At 41.9% G+C, this 20,152-nt stretch overlaps 1 protein-coding gene across 1 annotated transcript in view; it reads left to right on the top strand.

Annotated features, from left to right (window-relative positions):
• Positions 1–20,152, top strand: part of COL4A3 (collagen type IV alpha 3 chain) — a 137,792-nt gene that overhangs the window by 55,258 nt on the left and 62,382 nt on the right. Inside the window, exons 6-9 of the mRNA XM_077761377.1 lie at positions 12,478–12,534; positions 14,707–14,796; positions 18,205–18,249; positions 18,845–18,889. Coding sequence (XP_077617503.1) covers positions 12,478–12,534; positions 14,707–14,796; positions 18,205–18,249; positions 18,845–18,889 — 237 coding nt within the window. The remainder of the gene's footprint in view (positions 1–12,477; positions 12,535–14,706; positions 14,797–18,204; positions 18,250–18,844; positions 18,890–20,152) is intronic.

Genomic DNA, 20,152 nt, shown 5'->3' on the forward strand with positions numbered 1-20,152 from the left:
TTTTGTTTTTCCTGAAGTTTTTCAATGTTCTGCTGCCACACTTGTCAGACAGTTTTCTTGGTGTCCCCCGAGGGGCTGTCACCCTCTGGCTCCAATTTATTTACTTATACCTTGGTCATCTTGAGATAATCCAATCCAAGTTGGATCCTCTCTCATAGATCCCAGGTCTTTCCCTTTCTTGACCTAATTGCTTCTTTTGTCTTCGATGGAGCACATCCTTCAGTAGTTAACCATGAAAGTATCCCTGGAGGGTGATATTTTTGCTTCATTACATAACTGAAAATAATCTGTGTCTCTTCAAACAATGTATCATTTAGTGAGTATAAAAGTCTAGGTTGAAAATCAGTTTCTTCCAGAATTCTGAAGGCCTACATGCCGTACTTCCTTTGTGGTATAACTGTTGACACATCTGATGCCATTTTTTTTCCAATGCCATTTTGATTCAAGTACCTTTGTGACTGTTTCTTCTTGTTGTTTCCTTCTAGAATCTTCTCATTGTCCTCAGTGTTCTGGAATGTTTTGATAATGTGCCTCAGATGGGTATGTTTGTAAGAGGGAGACATTTAGTGGGCCTCATCAATTTAAATATTTATTTTCTTCACTTAGAAACTTATTTCCTATATTATTTCTTTGATAATTTCCTCCAATTTTCTCTCTTTGGTCTTTTTGAAACTCCATTTGGTAAGATACTGGACATCCTGTATTGATCCTCAAAACTTGTGAGCTTTTTTTTTTTATTGTTCACTTTTCCTTTTGTCCTATTTTTGGGGAAACTTTCTGAATTTCTCTTTTATCATTTCCATCAAATTTTAAGTCGGACTCCTGTATTATTTATTACTGCCTAATAGACTGTCCCCCAATTTTTCAGTTTAAAACAGCAAACATCTGTCATCTCATACATTTTTGGAAGCTCAGGACTCTGAGAGCAGCTTAGTTGAGTGGTGCTGTCTCAGAGTCCCTCCTGGGGTTCAGAAGCTGTAGGCTAGGGCAACAGTCATCTAAGTCTTGACAGAGCTGGAAGACGAGCTCGCAAGAAACCTCATTCACAGCACTGTTGCCAGAGACCTCAGTTCCTCAATACATGGGCCCCTTCATGAGACTCCTTGACTTGACATGGCAGCTGGCTTCCCCCAAAACAGGTAACCCAAGACAGAGCAGGTATCACAGTGTCATTTTGTGACTTAGTCTCAGGAGTGACATGGCATCACACTCGTCCTATTCTATTGGTCATACAGACAACCCCAGTTCAATATGGAGGGGACTATAAAAGAGCATGAATGCCAGGAGGAGAGATCATTGGAGGCCATCTTGGAAACTGGCCACCATGCTCTCTATTCCAATTTTTGTCATTTCTGTTTCTTTTTCCTTTGTGTGTGCCCACCCTTTTGGAATGGCCCCTTTGGGGATGCCTTCATGATCCCAATCCAAATAGTGTTAAGACGGTGTTTCTTGGCTAATGGTCCCTATTATGCACAGCAGTCAAGCTCCAAAGCACCTTCTAGACTCAGTCCAGCCTCTAAGGCATCAGTCCCTCCCACTGCTTTGTGTTTCCATTGCATTTTCATCAACAAAAACATTGATCTTGTTTTTGAATTGGTCTTTTACTGCTTTTGTGTCTTATCTATTATGGCCACAAAGGATATGTGCCAGAGTATTTACAAATGTACTGGTCCAGTTGACTCAAAGCTTTCCCTGGCCATCCAGCTTCTAACAATTGACAGTTTTCATCTGTTTTTGTCTTTTCACCTGTTTTTCTTGTCTTGTGGGTTGGTACAATTATTTGTTCTTTATCCATCTTTTATTCTGGTTCACACACATACACACACACACACACAAGAAGACACATATGAAAGCATTTAAACAACTATCTTCCAGGATTAACTATTACATACACAAGCAAGCCTGTTTTTTTCTCCTTATTATTCAGAATAATATTGCTACCCAAGTAGTGTCCATATTTTCAGATAGTATCACATCAGTCTTCCTGAGAATCCAGAGAAGGCTTCCATTTGGGAAACTGGTCTAATCTTATTGGTGACTTTCAGATTGTTATGTTTCTTTTAGATTCCTTTAGGTTCACAGATAGAAAATGAATATTTTCATTTCATTGAAATGTCTTATATTTATGTGATTAAGTGCAGAGTTTCTAAAAACTTCTAATGGGGCACAGGGGTGTCTCAGTCAATTAAACATTGGACTCTTGATTTTGGCTCCGGTTGTGATCTCATGGTTTGTGAGTTCAAGCTCCATGCCAGGCTCCATGCTGACAGTGTGGAGCCTGCTTGGGATTCTCTCTCCTCTCTCGCTGCCCCTCCCCCGTGCTCTCTTTTTCAAAAATAAATAAATACACTTAAAAAAGGAAAAAACATTCTGGCAATTCTCCCAGAACCCAAAGCTGAAAAATGTTAAACTTTTAAATTCACTTTAGATTTGCTATTGACAATTGGCATAATGAGCCAGGTGACAGCTGGTGGAAGTAGTGAAAGCCATGTGCTCATCCTCCACACGGACGAGAGCTAAGGGCTGCTTCCCCAGGAAGACTGTCTCACGTCTGAAGTAGCATCTCTGGAGAGGTCAGCGAGAACTCAGACATGCCCTCTTCAACTGTGCTGCTTCCCTGGTTGTCAAACAAGGAAGGAGGAGATGAGTTTCATATGCAAGCTCCTTTTTTAAATCAATAAGAGTATCAATGATATTTTCTGGAAGACATGGGCCTACATAGCAAACCAGACATGCACACTAAGGGGTCCCCTCAGCCCCAACATGTGTCTCACCTGTCAGTCTGGAGTTCGAATTTTCTACCAGTTGTGGCATTTGTGGGAGCTGTGTGTGTGTGTGTGTGTGTGTGTGTGTGTTAAGAGGCATTTATTGGTAAAAGATGCATTAGTTACAGGGCGTATAAAAAATGAATTTGTTAGCCTGCATTACACTGTGTGAGATTAGCTTGCTGACACCCTCAGAGGGACGACCGGGCAGCTCTGGGTCACTAAGCAGATAGCAGCTGAGCAGAAGAGCTGTAGGTGGAAGAGAGGGGACAGCTGTAACTAGGTTAGTGCTTCCCAATGTCATGCCCGTGTTGGATAGTGTAGACTTTCACCAGACCAAGGTAACTGAGAAAAAGAAGAATAGAGTGGCTATTGTTTATGAAGTAAATGTCATTTATTTTCACTTTAAAAGACGATCTTGCATTCTGTGAGGATTTACTTGCCTCCTTTACAGTGTTTTAATTTGTTTTTCTTTCCTAATGGAATGATGATAGTAGATGACTGATTGACTGTTGGTTCAGGCCTGGCTATTGAAGGTAGCTGTCACACTTACATGTAGCAAATTATGAATAAGACAGTCCGATTTGGTCTCATTGATTTTTTTTTTTTATTTGCTTCTCTGTGAAGTCTAAACCATAAGGAACTTTTGGATTAGATGATCTACTGGATTCTTCCAACCCCCAAATCGTATTACTTATGCTCTCCTGCCGCACAACCCTTGTACTGAAGTGTGGTAGGAAGAAGGGGAGGCAAATATGGGAGGGAAGAGGGGAAGAGAGAGATCCTGTCTGCTATTCTGAGCTGCCAGACCATCTCTCACTGCAGCTCAGAATCGATCCCTTCTTCCAATTTTTTTAATTAAGAAAATATTTTTTAATGTTTATTTATTTTTGAGAGAGAGAGACAGAACACAAGCAGGGGAGGGTCAGAGAGAGAGGGAGACACAGAATCCAAAGCAGGCTCCAGGCTCTGAGCTAGCTGTCAGCACAGAGCCCGACACGGGGCTCGAACCCACAAACTGCGAGATCATGACTTGAGTTTAAGTCGGACGCTTAACTGACTAAGCCACCCAGGCACCCCTTCTTATCTTTCTGTCTTAATTTTTTACTGTAACTTTTATATGACCACAGAAAAGACTAGAGTTAAGGTATATTACACCAGGGTTTAACAAGCTTCTTCTATAAAGAGTCAGATAGCGGCTATTTTAGGCTTTGTGGGCTGAGGCAACATCAAGGGTATTATGCCAACATCAAGGTAGAACAAGGGAGAAAACACATACAAGTGTTTTTCTTAACAAAATATAAACCTTTGTTTATAGCTACTGAAATTAGAAGTTCATGTAATTTTCTTTTTTTAATGTTTTATTTATTTTTGAGAGAGAGAGAGAGAGAGAGAGACAGCGTGAGCAGGGAAGAGTCAGAGAGGGAGACACAGAATCTGAAGACAGGCTCCAGGCTTTGAGCTAGTCCGCAGCACAGAGCCCGACGCGGGGCTCAAACCCACGAACCGTGAGATCATGACCTGAGCCGAAGTCGGACGCTTAACTGACTGAGCCACCCAGGTGCCCCTAGAAGTTCATATAATTTTCACATGGTACAAAATATTCTTTTTCTTTTTTTAACTATTAAAAAAACCCCATTCTTAGCTCATAAGCAGTACAAAAACAGCCGACTGGATTTGGCGTGTGGGGTGCAGTGTGCCAATTTCCAATTTAAATAGCAAATTTCATGAACTACCATGTTGTGTTTATCGCTGGGATTTTACATCCCATCACTGGGGGCCCAGCGGCACGGTGAGGGGAGGAGATGCGTCTGAGTCCCTGCCCCCATCCTCAGTAGCCTACGGAGCCAGCTAATCATTAACTATAGCACAATGGCCGAGAATATGGCTCTGGGTCAAACCACCTGGCTTCAGATCCCCCCAGCTCCATTCATAACTACCTCTCGCTTCTGGCATCCCAGGTTTCTTAGCTACGAGAGAGGGTTAATACTAGTGTATTGTTACAGAATTGTTACCAGGTGTAAATGAGGTCGTGCACGAGGCGGAGAGCCTGAGCAGTGCTGTGTGTGGTCACTGCTCAAATCGTGTCAACCACGGAACTCATCATAGGACCGATCAAAGTTCATTTCCTCTTCAGCATCCTGATCATGGGACCCTTCAGAGTCCATTAATCTTATGTCAGTGGCGAAGACCTCTTGGTCGTACTGGATTCAACACCTTTTAGGGCAAGAAGGAGAAAAAAATACCTGGAGTCAATGCTGTTAGGTATGAATCCCACTCAGTGTCTTACGTGAGATGGACGAAACCTTCTTACCAGATTTATTCCCAAATGTACCAGAGACCTCTGACTGCCACCGTCTTTGTCAGAGCCAGCCATCTGCCTGCTTGCTGTCGTCCAGAAAATCAAAAACGGGTGGCTGATTTAGATGTCTAGACTAGTGATGTCTCTCTGGACAGGGGTTGAAAGATAGGAAGTGGCAGCTCCAGTGAAATTTCTGTGACACCCAAGTGTGACAGCGGCTCCTGGGTAGGGAACAAGGGGCCACTGCGAGAGCGGCACACGGGTGTCTCTCTCCTTTGCTGGAGGGCACGCTGCCAAGGCTCATGGTCACTTGCTTAAGGCAGACGCGGGATGGAGGGGCCCTGCAAAGAGCAGCTCATGGAGTCTGTCTGGCCCAGTCAGCCACACTTGGTCAGCTCTTTTCACACACAAAAACTTTCGCCTCAGGCTATTGGCCGGGCAAAGGATCAATAATCATAATGCAGAATCAACAGACCTGCTCAGTAGAGTGTTAACCAGCTTTGAACGTTGCCAACTTCCCCTTACACTAAATCGGGCTGGGCTGGGCGTGGGGGATGCGAGGCTGGTGGATGGGGGAGGCAGGGAAGGCCACTTGCCTTCCACGGGAATGCACAGACGATGGGCACATGGGGTTGTAAGGGTAGAGAGAGGAAATGCCCAAGATTATTTGGAAATTTTCTCCTGGTTTGTTAACGACCAACACAAATGCATGTGCATAGTTAGATTCTTTATTTGTTTTAAAGAGTAAAAGGATAAAGGTTTGCTGCCTGCCAGTGCTGGGGAGATGGAAGGAATTGTGAGACGTCGTTCCTACTTGCAGTCTAGAAAACATAGGAAGCCCTTAATTCATGGGCATTTAAGTAGCACTATTAAATTAATAAATTACTAATTTATTGTTGATAGCTGCTGATCCTGTTGATAGCTCACCGTAAGAGATGTAGAGGAGGAAAATTTCTCCTTGAATTTTTTTAAAAAAATTTAATGTTTATTTTTGAGAGAGAGAGAGAGGAAGAGGGGCAGAGAGAGGGAGACACAGAATCTGAAGAGGCTCCAGGCTCTGAACTGTCAGCACAGAACCTGACTCAGGGCTCGAACTCACAAGCAGTGAGATCATGACCTGAGCGGAAGTCGGACACCCAATCGACTAAACCACCCAGGTGCCCCTCTCCTGGACCCTCCCAGGGTCCCTGGCTGGGTCTAAAAATTAAACTGACAAAGACAGATTAACAGGAGAAAAGCACACACATTTCATTAAAATTTTACATATGCTTGGGAGCCTCACAAGGAAATGAAGAGCCCAAGAAGTGAACAGAGCAGAAAGCTTTAACACCTTTTAGACAAAGAAGTAATAAATTTGTGAAGAATTAACAAGACAAAGGGGTTTGGGCTGGAGGAAGTAAATGGTGCGGGAGTAACTAGTAGTTAAGGTTTATTTTAAGAGTCCCTTGGTGCTGCCTCTGGGCTAGTAAGAGCCTATCTCCAGTCAAATGGAAATTTATGTCTTGCCTTTGCACAGAAAAGGGGGAGCCTTCTCTGCATTCACTGCTTTTTAATTGCTTTCAATTCAAAGTAATTTTTATGTCAGAGAGGCATATTTCGGGTGACATATTCTGGTTTCCTTCACAGCCCTCAGTAAGCCTGCCATATACTCATCTAAGTGCTTTACCAATATTAACCCACTTGACCCCATTTGACAGATGTGGAAACTGAGGCACTAAAGATCACCTAAAACTACACAAATGACTTGGCAGAGTTGGGATGTAGACTCAGGAAGTCTGTCCTAGAACCACAGCCCTTAACCCTTCAGCCACATTGCCAGGGGGAGAAGGCAATGTGGGGGTGATCCGTGAGTGATCCAAGGGCAGAACAGGAGCTGGGACAAAAGAAGAGTGTGAGAGCAGCTGAGATCAGCCTTCCGGAAAAGTGCCAGTTGCCTTCGTATTATGCGCTTGCCCTGGCACCTTTCGCATAGAAGCATCAAGTACCATTGGTGTTTCCAACCAATATTTTACTAAACAAATAAAATATATTATATCTGTGCTCATGGACAAATGATATCAACTAATATATTCAGTATACTCTGAGACTACTATTAATAAATACTGCCTCATTCATTTGCAGTTTAACAAAAATTGGCTTTTCAGTCTCTCTTACTATTGCTCTTGGAATCGGTGCCAGTTCATTGGCGTTGGACAAACAACTTCGGGAAGAAATGTTTACACGGAACGATGGTAGGAAGGACCAGACAACGGCATGTGTGTCCTTTGGCCTAGAGTGTTGCAGCAAGAAAGGAGAAAGAGGGAGACCCCCTTTGACTGAGTCTTTTAGTGGATACAGGGCATTTTGCAAGCTCCGTATTGACCGCATCTCAGATCCTCCTCACAAAAACACTGCAGGACAGATGTTAATATCTTCCTTTTTAGAAGAGGTAACTTTGAAGGATTAAGTAATTTGTCCAAAGCTCCAGTTCATAGCTGGCAAAACTAGGAATAGATCCCATGTAGATGTGGCCTAAGACCTGCGATTTCTAGACTCCTAAACCTTTTAAGATTCTCTATTATTGAAGTTTACTTTGCATTTCGAGTGAGGTTGTAAAAAATGCATGTGACCTTTATATGAATTATTCTCACTATTAATACTTTATTTAATATGCAAAAGCACTGAACCATCATGTAATCTTGGATCACTTCCTGATGTGTTAATGGTTAGCAGGGTGAGAAAACCCATAAAATCATTATTAAGAGCTTTCGGCTCATGACAAATGATTTCTTATTCCATTAAGGTATATGGAAACTAAGAGGTACTTTACTATTGGAAGAGGAAAAATCATAAAAATGTTGCTTAAGAAGTATCCATCAGTTAGGCTTTCTTAATGGTTAGAAGCATGTGGCCACTTTGGTTTTTAAGTTACTTAGTATTTAAGTAGAAAGTAATGGGTTATGGGACACCTGAGTGGTTCAATCAGTTGAGCGTCTGACTTCAGCTCAGGACATGGTTTCGCAGTTCGTAAGTTCGAGCCCCGCATCGGGCTGTGTGCTAACAAACAGCTCAGAGTCTGGAGCCTGCTTCAGATTCTGTGTCCCCCTCTCTCTCAGCCCTTCCCCTGCTCATGCTCTGTCTCTGTCTGTCAAAAAAAAAAAATGTTGAAAAAAAAGTTTTAATAGAAAGTAATGGGTTATATTATATTCTACCATGAAAGAACCTTCCATGGTGTTTCAAAGGTGAGTCCAAAAAAGTGAATCAAACTCCATGAAAATGAAAATATAGCCACTATATCTTTTAGCCTAATAATCTATTTGAATTATTCAAACACATCTGCAAATTTAAAACTTAACTCAGGAAAAACAGTTTCATTGAGAGAAATGAGAATCTTGAGTCTGGGGTTACTGACATTACCCCCTGGAAAGTGAAGTGCCTAATGTCCACAGCCCTGTGCAGGGCTCTCTGCTCTGTCACACGGACAGCACTTGCTTCTAAAGCAGCAGTTGAACAACTGCCAGAGAGTGGCCCTGACTATAATTTTGAGCTTATTTAATCAGGTGGAGCATCCACATGTCAGCAAAATTGTCACATTCTCTGAAGTCCTAGTCAGTCCAATTTTGCAGATATATAGGCAGGCAATGCCTTACCATTTTAAGTGCAAATTAAAGTTGGGACAGTTTGGGAGCATTTCTGCTAACCCAGGCATGGAAAAAAGCCCTGGACCTGGCTCTGGAGTCTTGCCAACAGTACTGACCACCTGCATGTGGATGCCATGATGGATGAATAGAGAGTATAGTAGATCCCCTCTCAATGACTCTCCTTTTGAGTGACTCCTGGACTGACCAGAACTCTCCATGCCTGCTCAATAATAGACCAGTCAATGCCCACCGACATCACCCACCTGAGACCCATCCCTTACTTCTCCCTCGTACACTAACATATGCTTATTCCATTGGTAGGGTTTTATGATTGCCAAGAGTTAGCGGTTTCTGCCAGTTATACTTATTATAACAAAGAAATTTTATTAAATACAGGGGCGCCTGGGTAGCTTAGTCGGTTAAGCATCTGACTTCGGCTCAGGTCATGATCTCACGGTTTGTGGGTTTGAGCCCTGCATCAGGCTCTGTACTGACAGCTCAGAGCCTGGAGCCTGCTTCGGATTCTGTTTCTCCCTCTCTCTCTGCCTCTCCTCTGCTCATGCTCTGTCTCTATGTATCAAAAATAAATAATAAAAACCAGAAAAAAGTTTAATAAAAAATATATTAAATACCAAATTGGTTAAATGCGAATGCATAATACTTGTGTTTCTGTAACAACTAGGTTGGAAGGTTGATCAAATGATAGAAAAACTGCTATTCAATTAAGTATGGCTGAGAAAACATTTAAGAAGTTAGAGAAAAACCTGGTTTGATATCTAGAAGAACTCTACTCAAATTGCTCAACAATTGGCCTGTTTCAAAGAAAGCGAAAGTTGACATTGTCAGTGGTGCATTATAGGTGTGACTTAGCAAAAATGACATCACAGAATTCCAACAGCAGACCCATTCCCAAAGAAAAGACCTGGACCCTCTTTCATAACACTGAAGAATTGGTGTAGATGTATATGTTGTAAGTTATAAAATGTCTAAAATATTTATGAATCTGTTCATTTGTTTCTGCTTTCTCACTTTATCTTGTTTGATTAACCAACCAGCTGTTTTTGAACCATCAAATAGGGCTTTTACCTTCTATGTAAACACAAAGAAACCAAATACAAACAAGGGCTAAACATGCTGCCCCTAAAGTTGCGAGATCCACACTGAAGGACAATAATGTCGAAACTCAGGAACTGTGGTTTTGATGATCAGAAAAGGGGAGCAGAGTCACTGTGATGATGATGAGAAGCCAGGCCCCAGGCAAGAGGGAAGTCAAAGAACAGTATGGTCACACACAGAGAGCTCCACACCCAACCCCTGAATAATGCCACCAGTGTGGGTCCTGAGGATTCTTTCTTGAAACTGCGGCAGTCATTGGTTGAGATCAGACTACATGTATTGGTTACAGGTGAAAGCATTGATGGAGACTAAATCTATGGTATGAAATGAAAGATTGGCTAAAAATTAAACAGCTCTCCATTTTCTAATGGTCATCAAGAATCTTGTATAAGATCTAACTTTAGGGGCGCCTGGGTGGCTTAGTCGGTTAAGCGTCCGACTTTCGCTTAGGTCATGATCTCGCGGTTCGTGGGTTCGAGCCCTGCGTCGGGCTCTGTGCTGACTGCCAGCTCAGAGCCTGGAGCCTGTTTCAGTTTGTGACTGCCTCTCTCTCTGACCCTCCCCTGCTCACACTGTCTCTCTCTCCTAGAAATAATAAATTAAAAAAATTAAAAAAAAAAATTTTTAAACAAATATTTCCAGTTATGTATGGCAAATATGGCTTTTACAACAAGAAGTAAAATAAGACCTATCTCGTGGCTTCCATGCACCTTCTCAGAGGTTAGAGGATTACCTGTGGTTCGGAGATTCTCAGGACGTGCTGGGTTGTGCCTGGGAGGCAGAAGAATCAGAGATGCTCATGGTCCCTGGAGAATGGTGGCCCGCCACCACTGTCCGAAATAGAGCTCTGGGTCCTTGGGAGGGTTGAGCTTTCTTGCCCAATATCTGGTGCTCCCCTTGATGTGGGACTCAGACCCCTTTCTGAGGCCCTGCTGCTCCCCACCCCCACAGGCTGTGTGCGAAACAAGAGTGTTCAGAAACAGAATGAGCTCTATCTCGCAGACTCAGATTTTAGGTGCTAGTTTAGAGCAGTGATATCAGCATCACCCCGAGGGGTCTATTAAGACAGAATAGTGAGAGGCACCCCCAGTTGGGTGCCTGGGGTGGGACCAATAATTTGCATTTCTGACAAGTTCACAGCTTGCTGCCAGGTCCAGGGATCCACTATTTGGGAATGATTGCTTTCATAGAGTATGCTTAAATATGTGGTTGAAATGAGCATAAAAGTTAAAAAATCTAGAAATACAAGGTTAAAGCATTAAGTCAAGGTATGACTTAACCCCAAAAATGCAGTCTTCTAAAAAATACCAAATATCCAACACTTGGGGAGAATATAAAGTTTCCTTTTCTTTCTTTTTTTTTTTTAATGTTTTATGCTTATTTCTGAGAGAGAGAGAGAGAGAGAGAGAGCATGAGCAGGGGAGGGTCAGAGAGAGAGGGAGACACAGAATCTGAAGACAGGCTCCAGGCTCTGAGCTAGCTGTCAGCACAGAGCCCGATGCGGGGCTCAAACCCACAAACCATGTGATCATGACCTGAGCTGAAGTCAGATGTTTAACCGACTGAACCACCCAGGTGTCCCTAAAGTTTCCTTTTTAATCAGTCACTCTTCATTCATATTAATTGTGAGGTATATAAATGTGGTGTCCGAAAATTACTATACACTTCCCTTCCTTGAAGGGCAACATAGCCTACTGGCCTAGGCTCAGGAAATATATTTAATTAAAGGTATTTTTGCTTGTACATCTTATTTTAATTGCATAAATAGGGTCTTCCACTTTGAAAATATCTGAGGCAATCTGCCTTTTGTTTTTCCTATCAACCAGCCAGCATATGCCCTAGACTTGCCCTGCCTTTGCTGTCAATTAAAATCCTTCTCCTGTGGAAAGCCAACTTGTTCTCAGTTAATATTAACCCGAAGAAAAAATTAAAAAGATAAATATACAAACATAGAACATGTATCAAAACACATTGCAACTCCAGGATTCTAAACTCCTTTTTTGTTCTTTTGCTGGCAGTCAATTTTTAAAAATTGACTTTTCATTAGAGTTGGCCGGTGCGTAGGTTTTAAAATGTGTCCCAGTGACTGCTTAGATGGGATAAGAGGTCCCAAGCTCTCAGCTAAATTTTTGGTTTTGTTTTAAACTAAGAACATTTTGATACCAACGTTAGTCAATTAGATTGTTACCCTGAAAGACACATGGTGGGTATCGATCATCTCTTCTCAGCTTTGAACATCATTTCAGGAAAAGAAACCCTTCGAATTACCTATGGAAGGTATGATCAGTTAATATATGCATATGCATATATCTGTTTTATGTTAAACCTAAGAAATCTGCCACATTAGACCACTTTCTGCTTCCAAGTATATCAGTTTCATATGGTTCGATGATATATTATCCTGAAAAAAAGGGTAGATGACTTTGTATTTCGCATAACTTTCAATTCCCACATGTGATAAAAATGACGCACACCCACCCAAGAGTTCTCCTACATGCAATATCTCACTTTTCGACTCTATTTCTCTTGATAATGTTGCCCTGTATTGCATGGCTCCTAATGAATAGTGTTTAATGCTCAAAGGAGAGAAAAATATGTTTGCTTTTGCCCTGTCAGTCAGGATTTATTAAGTTGTTGTTGAACAAAACCCTTTCTTTTTTTCCCTTTTTCCTAGGGCTGTGTCTGTAAAGACAAAGGCCAGTGCTTCTGTGATGGGATCAAAGGAGAGAAGGTAAAAACAAAATCTTAATATTGGTTTTTTTCCCTCTGCAGAGCTCACCCAAGAATTCACTCTCAGAAGGCCCCACAGTCTGTTATTCCATTTCCCAAATCAAAATTTAAAGACATCATGTGTAAACATTAACTGAAAGTAAGAGAGAGAGAGAGAGAAAGGGAGAGGGAGAAAGAGAGGAAGGAAGGAAAGCCGGAAGGAAGGAAAGAAAGAAAGAGAGAAAGAAAAAAGATAGATAGATAGATAGATAGATAGATAGATAGATAGATAGATAGACAGACAGATAGATAGATAGATAGAAGCCTTCTGGAAAGTTTCAGACAACTCCTGTAAATTCTATCAGTTAAATTGTAACTTTTTTGGTCTGTAAAAAAAAGGAGCAAGTTAGCAAAACAGAAAGTTTATAGAATGCGTCTATATATATAACCCTATTTACAATGTTGATAAACACAAAAGAACAAATGAAAACAGCTCGGTTCACTCACTTTGACCCAGGCATTGAAATCCGCACACTTCAAGTCCTGCCGCGCTGGTGCAAGCGCGCCCCCTGGTGAAGCAATCCTGCAGCGACACTCTGGTTGAGGCCAAAATTCAGCACGAGGAAGTACAGATGTCCCCCGCTTTCTGAAAGCTTGCCTGGCGTCACTTCGTTTTTAGGAAAGACCTACCCTGGCCTTTGTTTTTGCTAAGCCAAAGAACTCCAAAGAGAGTTTTTGCTTCTGTGAAAAAAAATTACCATACTCATGTAGGTTTTTCATAAACGCGAAATGGTGTAATTCAAACTTTTAGAAAGTGAGGATACTCTTTGCTTTACACCATTTCAGTTTGAGGAAAGTTCTGTAAGAACTTTGTGCTTTCGAATAGCGGGGGAAAGCTATAGCTCCATTGCAGACTTCAAGGAAAAAAAGAATGCCATGAAATCTCATTAATTCGCTCCATTAACTTGCAATTTGTGATAATTAAGACAGAGGCAGAACTAAAGTTTTTTCTTTGTTTATAAAACCCTTTCTTCGGGGACGCTAATGAATTGCTTAACAATACTGAAGGGTGACTAAAAATATTTTAGAACATATGGTTAGCTCTTTAGATAAAATGATTTACATGTAACTTATGTAGGAACTATAATTATTATATTTGCTTCAAGTTATTCTATAATTAATGTGTAGTTTGAATTGGGTTTTTCCCTGAAGCTATGAATGTATATACTCAGATCCATGTTGGAAACCTGGGATTTATTCTTGCATTCAAGAATTTATTGAGTCCCTACTATGTGCAAGCTGCTACTCTAGAATGTGTGAGAGTAACTGAGTTTTGGGAGAGGCCTAGCAAATTCTTTTGTTTCTCTTTTTATGGGATGTGGGTGTGTGCACACAACACTGTGAAATAGCAAACTGGATCTCTCTCTCTTTTTTAAATTTAATTTGCCAATTCGGTAATTAAATTGACTGAATCAACCTTTACTACTAAAGTGTGAAATCCCAGGATCCATGTTCATGGGAAAATTATGTGTTGGTAGAACCATGTGACTCACTGGGCCTAAATTATGTTCCCTCGTTACGAGGGGCTTTGTCATAAGAGCATCTAACTCTTTCTAAAAAACTATTCAGCTCACCCTTTTGGTTATGCCACTCTTGAGATCTCCTGAATCTCCTACACAAATAGATTGGATTACTAATTCCCGTGTAATCAAGAAAGGACTAAAACTGATAGCCTGTGCGCTGTTCTTTTCAAGCTACCACAGCAATTATGCACACTCCCCAAACACATTCTTGTGCCTTGGCTTCATGCTCTCTCCATCTCCCAGCAAACAAACACCCTGCATGAATCTCAACTTTATAACTGGGCTCCCCGCCTCCTCCCCAGTTCTTGATTCCCTGTCTCTTAATCTCTGCTCTGTGTAGCGCCACCTTTTGGGGAAACGTAGTTTCTACAAGACCAAAGGCAAGCGCTTTCAAGCCTACAAATATTAACAGCTGCTAACCTTCCTTTTACCCTAACCTTCCTTTACTGTTGTTATACTTACTGCTGAGAGCTAATTTTATTGATCCAAAGAAAAAAATATACACCAAATGTTATCGTTAAGTTGTAAAGAAAAGAAAGCAATGGTGTGGGTGTGTTTATCGCTGGGCAGTGCTATTCTGTGTGTTTCATATCTTGTTTTGGTTTTATCAGGGGGAGAAAGGCTTTCCCGGACCGGCTGGTTCTCCTGGCCAGAAGGGATTCCCAGGTCCTGAAGGTTTGCCTGGGCCACAGGGACCCAAGGTATGTCAGTTTATAAGCTTGGAACAGCCCCAATTTACCTGACCTTCTTTATGCCTACCCCAGGCTGCTGGGAACCTGGAGGGAATTCCACATTTCAGCCAGTTGGTGGACGCCATGTTGAATTCCTGCTCTCTAATCTTACCTGAGTCCACAGAACTGCATCTTATCCCAAGATAATTCAAATGCTCATCACCTGAAAGTTCCCTATTCAACTTTCTCCTCCTCCCTGATCCACACAGTCTCTATACCTGCATCTGCCTCTGACTTCTTTAGTCCTGCATGAAAGGATAAATTCTTTTTGCCCTCTATTCAGGACCTAGTCTTGCACTGTATCCTGGTCACTGGGATTCCCATTAGAACCATGCCTCTTGGGGGCGCCTGGGTGGCTTAGTCGGTTAAGCGTCCAACTTTCGCTTAGGTCATGATCTCGCGGTTCGTGGGTTCGAGCCCTGCATCGGGCTCTGTGCTGACTGCCAGCTCAGAGCCTGGAGCCTGTTTCAGTCTGTGACTCCCTCTCTCTCTGACCCTCCCCTGCTCACGCTGTCTCTCGCTCTCTCTCCTAGAAATAAAACATTAAAAAAAAAATTAAAAAAAAAAGAACCATGCCTCTTGGCCATCCCTTTCTTTTTGATGTTAGCTTTTCTCTTTCAGCCCGTAAGCACGTAGATGTTCCCCATACAAATATAAAATTTCCTCTAGATCTTTCAAGCCCTGTAAGCAAAGGATTGCCATCCTTCCCTTGTCTTTCCTTTCTCTGTCAAGATTTTAAAACCAAACAAACCTCACTAACTATATAGTTCATCTCCTATTCACTCCTCAGCCAGCAATTCACCTCTGGCCTCCCTGCCCTGAAAACATTCCTGCAGAAATCACCCATGACTTTTCTATCTTTATCTGACCTGCACCCTTCTGCTTTGTTTCAAACCCTGCGGATCACTCTCTTCCTGAAACAAGTGTCTTTCCTGGTTTCTAGAATTCTCCTTCCTCGGCTTCTCTTCTTTTTGCCACACCCTTCTCTTTTTCCATGGGTCCCTCTTTCTCAGCTCATCACACGTTTTTATCCTAAAGTCTGTGATACAACAAAGGGCTTTGTTTAAGTAAATACCCTAGAGGATTTGCTAAATAACTACATAACCACTAGATTTGCTGATGGCTCTTTCCTGCTGTGGACAGGAGCTGAACTTAAGCCTGGGCTCTCACGCACTCACGTGGTGGTTCCCCTGATTGCTGGCCTCCAGCAAGCTATGAATTAACTACTAAGCTATGAAAGGTAGTTGTCACGGAACCCCACAGAGTCTTTTTAAATTTCCCAAGTGGGTGGTATACTTAAGTGGTAATCAAAGGCAACATTTATTGCAACTCTGTTCTGTGTGAGGCATTGGGATACTTGCTCTGGCCTGGATCTCATTTACTCTTCACATTAGTCCCAGAAATCATGACTATGGTGACTCATATTCTCATCTCCATTTCAGGGATGAGGAAACCGATGCTCAGAGCCCTTAGGTAACTTATCCTGGGCTCCACGGTGAAAGGTGGCAAAATCAGAGTTCAAATCTGGTTGTTGTTTTTTTTAATAGTCTATTGTCAAGTTGGTTTCCATATAACACCCAGTGCTCATCCCCACAGGTGCCCTCCTCCATGCCCATCACCCCTCCTCCCTCACCCCCCCATCCCCCATCAGCCCTCAGTTTGTTCTCAGCATTCAAGAGTCTCTCATGGTTTGCTTTCCTACCTAAATTTGGTTTTATATGATTCCAGAATCAAACTCCTATAACCAAAGAAACTACACCCACATCTATGGGTTCTAAGTAACATGCACAATGTGGTTTTTCCAGGAATTCTACCATTTCCTGTCTCTCCAATTCATTTATGTGTCGTTTCTCCATTACTTTTTCTTCCGACCCTAATTTTGAAAAAAGTCATTCAGATTCTGGACATTTAGTGTCTGAATTCAGACCCATTCAGTCTCTGACCATCCCTCTGCCTTCCTCCAGGGCGTGGCCTAGGCTACCCTTCCATTTCATTAATAAAATGAATTTGCTTCGATTCTGGACTTGGATCAACCTCATGGCAACTCTTTCCTTTTTTTATTTTGTTCTCTGCACCCACTCTGCTTATTATCTTGGCATTTCTTAGGAAAATCCAACAATCAATTAAAATAATAATTGTAGGGGCACCTGGGTAGCTCAGTTGGTTAAGCATCTGACTTTGGCTCAGGTCATGATCTCCCGGTTCTTGAGTTCAAACCCTGCATCGGGCTCTGTGCTGAGAGCCTGCTTCAGATCCTCTGTCTCCCTCTCTCTCTGCCCCTCCCCCACCCACACTATCTCAAAAATAAATAAAACATATTAAAAAGGAAAAAAAAGAAACTCCATGTATCCTGTTGTCATGGAGTTCGTATAGGACAGTGTGCTTTATAAATGTACCCACAAAAGATAATTTGCTCAAAGACAGACAATTAGAGCATATTAAACCTGACCAAAAAGAGTTGTCAGGTCAAAAAATTTCCACTCTTAATTTTAAATATTTTGTGCACGAAGAACATTTCTAATGAGGAAGTAAAACCTAGTCAGTCTTGAGTCTTGAGTCTTCTGCATAAGACACAACATCCTGCAAGCCACCAGGATGTCCACCCTGGACGTCGCTGAAGGCCCTCTTTAGCCTTGTCTTAAAATAAAAAAATAAAAAATACCAAAGCGTACTGAAATTCCTATGAATGATAAAAACAGCCTTGGGACAATGGAACGGCCCGGTTAAGACAGTTTCCATTTAAGGTAATTCTCTCAGAAACAGGGGCCTCTAAACTGTATTTATTAGATGCCCGAAGCTAGTTTATCTCAGGTTCAGGCAGTTCTTCCTTTGCTATTTATTTATTTCTGCATGCCAGGCACATTTTGTTAATAACGTATTTTTCATGCACAGAAATATTCGCCGCCATTCTCATCCCCCGTTGTAACCGCATCAGTATCCTTATCAGACTTCAGCAGCTGTCTGGCTAATGTGGGGTGTTTACGGCAGCTCTTCACAGGCATGAATGTGAACACGAATCATTTTCTTATCTTGTGAAAATGTAGGTTCTGAATCAACCCATCTGAGAGATGGGGGAGACCCAAGAGCTTGCACTGCTAACAGGCTTCCAGGTGATGCTAATGCCATGGGCCCCCCTGGACCCCACATGGAGTAGCAGGGGTTTGAATGAATTTTTGTTTGTCTTGCCAATAAATATTTTAGCTCCAATTAAACAAACAAGCAATTTGCCGTGTTAACGCTGAGATAATCACAGGAACAAAACGGGTTGGCATGTGAATAAAATGGCGACTCTTAATGTATGGGTTTGTTAGTGCCAAATGATTTCCAGTGTTTGCCTTTCAGTTTGTTTTGTTTTGTTTTGTTTTGTTTTGGGTCTAGGGCTCACCAGGACTTCCAGGACTCACCGGTCCCAAAGGTGGAAGGGTTAGTAGTCCAACTGGTCCATCCTGATTGTTTGATGAAAACTCTTCTTTAAAAAATAAGAACTCTGCACTGTAAAAGTTATACAGATGTCACAAAGGAATACATTCTATACAGTCCACTCTATAGTTGAAGTTCAAGAACAGGTAAAGGTAATCCATAGTGGCAGAAAACACTGGTCACTGTGTTGGGGGTGGGTATTGATGGACTGGGAAAGGTGTCAGAGAACCATCCGGGGTGGTGGAGATGCTGTCTGGATGGGGTGGTGGTAATACCAGTACGTACATGCACACATACGTAAACGCCCCTCAAACTGTTAGTGGAAGCTTGGGGCCCTCTACTGTATGCAGATTATGCCTTCAAAATCTATCCAAAAAGGCAAAAACGATCTTAATCATCTCTTTTAAAAAAAGGTTTATAAATGTAAGATTTAGAAAAGTTTGTCAACACTTTTTTGTTTGGCTGTTTTTCAGATAGTTTTTAACCTTTCCTAAGTACAGTTGCAGGATGGGTGATTAGAATGGCAGATAACTTTATGTTTATCAGTTGGACATTTTTAAAGTGTTTCTTGCCACCTTCCCCTTTTCTATGTCTTTAGGGAATAACTGGATTGCCAGGATTTTCAGGACCTCCTGGACTTCCAGTAAGTAATGGGGAAAATAATGTAAATTTAAAAAAATAAATAGAACCTCATTTTAATAAGGAGGTTAAAGCAATACTGCAAGGAAATGGGTACTGAGGCATTTGCTACCTGATGAAAATGGTAGAATCAATAATATATTAGAGTATGGATTTGTAGGAGATACAGTCAAGCTGTATTTCCTGAAATGCAAGCAGAATAGAATGTTATAGAATGGAATGGGACAGAATGGGGCTTGACAGTATGAGATAGGATAGAATGGAATGAGTTGGGATGGGATGGGAGGGGATGGGTTAGAATGGAATGAGATCAGATGCAATGGGATGGGATGGGAGGGCATAGAATGGAATGGGATGGGATGGGAAAGGATGGGATGGGAAAGGATACGATGGGATGGGATGGGATGGGATGGGATGGGATGGGATGGGATGGGATAGAATGGAATGGAATGGGATGGGATGGAATGGAATGGGAAGATGGGATGGGATAGAATGGGACCGAATGGAAGGGAAAGGATGGGAGGGGATAGAATGGAATGGAACGGGATGGGATGGGATGGGATGGAATGGGATGGGATGGGATGGGATGGAATGGAATGGGATGGGAAAGGATAGGATGGGATGGAATGGAATGGGAAGATGGGATGGGATAGAATGGGACAGAATGGAAGGGAAAGGATGGTATGGGATAGAATGGAATGAAATGGGAAAGGATGGGAGGGGATAGAATGGAATGGGATAGGATGGGATGGAATGGGATGGGAAGGGATGGGATAGAATGGAATGAAATGGGATGGGATGGGACAGAATGGGATGGGAAAGGATGGGATGGGTTAGAATGGAATGGGGTGGGATGGGAGGGGATAGGATGGAATGGAATGGGAAAGGATAGGATGGGATGGAATAGAATGGGACAGAATGGAATGGGAAAGGATGGGATGGGATAGAATGGGACAGATGGACTAGAATAAATGGGATAGGATAGGATAGATGGAATAGAATGGAATAGAGTAGAGTGTGGAATAGAGTGGAATAGGGTGGAATAGAATAGAATAGAATAGAATAGAATAGAATAGAATAGAGGAATAGATGGGATAGGATAGATTATTTATGTTGAATAGTGTAGAATAATAAAATAATAGTTACTTCATGCACACATCCCTTTTCTTTTTCCTTTCTTCTCTTCTGGCTTAAAACAGCATGACTTCATGTTAAGAGACCTTTTAATATAGAAAGGTCTCTTATTATATCTGAAATAACTGTATTT

The sequence above is a fragment of the Crocuta crocuta genome, unplaced genomic scaffold, assembly GCF_008692635.1.
Source record: "Crocuta crocuta isolate KB4526 unplaced genomic scaffold, BGI_CrCroc_1.0 scaffold516, whole genome shotgun sequence".
In the NCBI taxonomy this organism is placed as follows: Eukaryota; Metazoa; Chordata; class Mammalia; order Carnivora; family Hyaenidae; genus Crocuta; species Crocuta crocuta.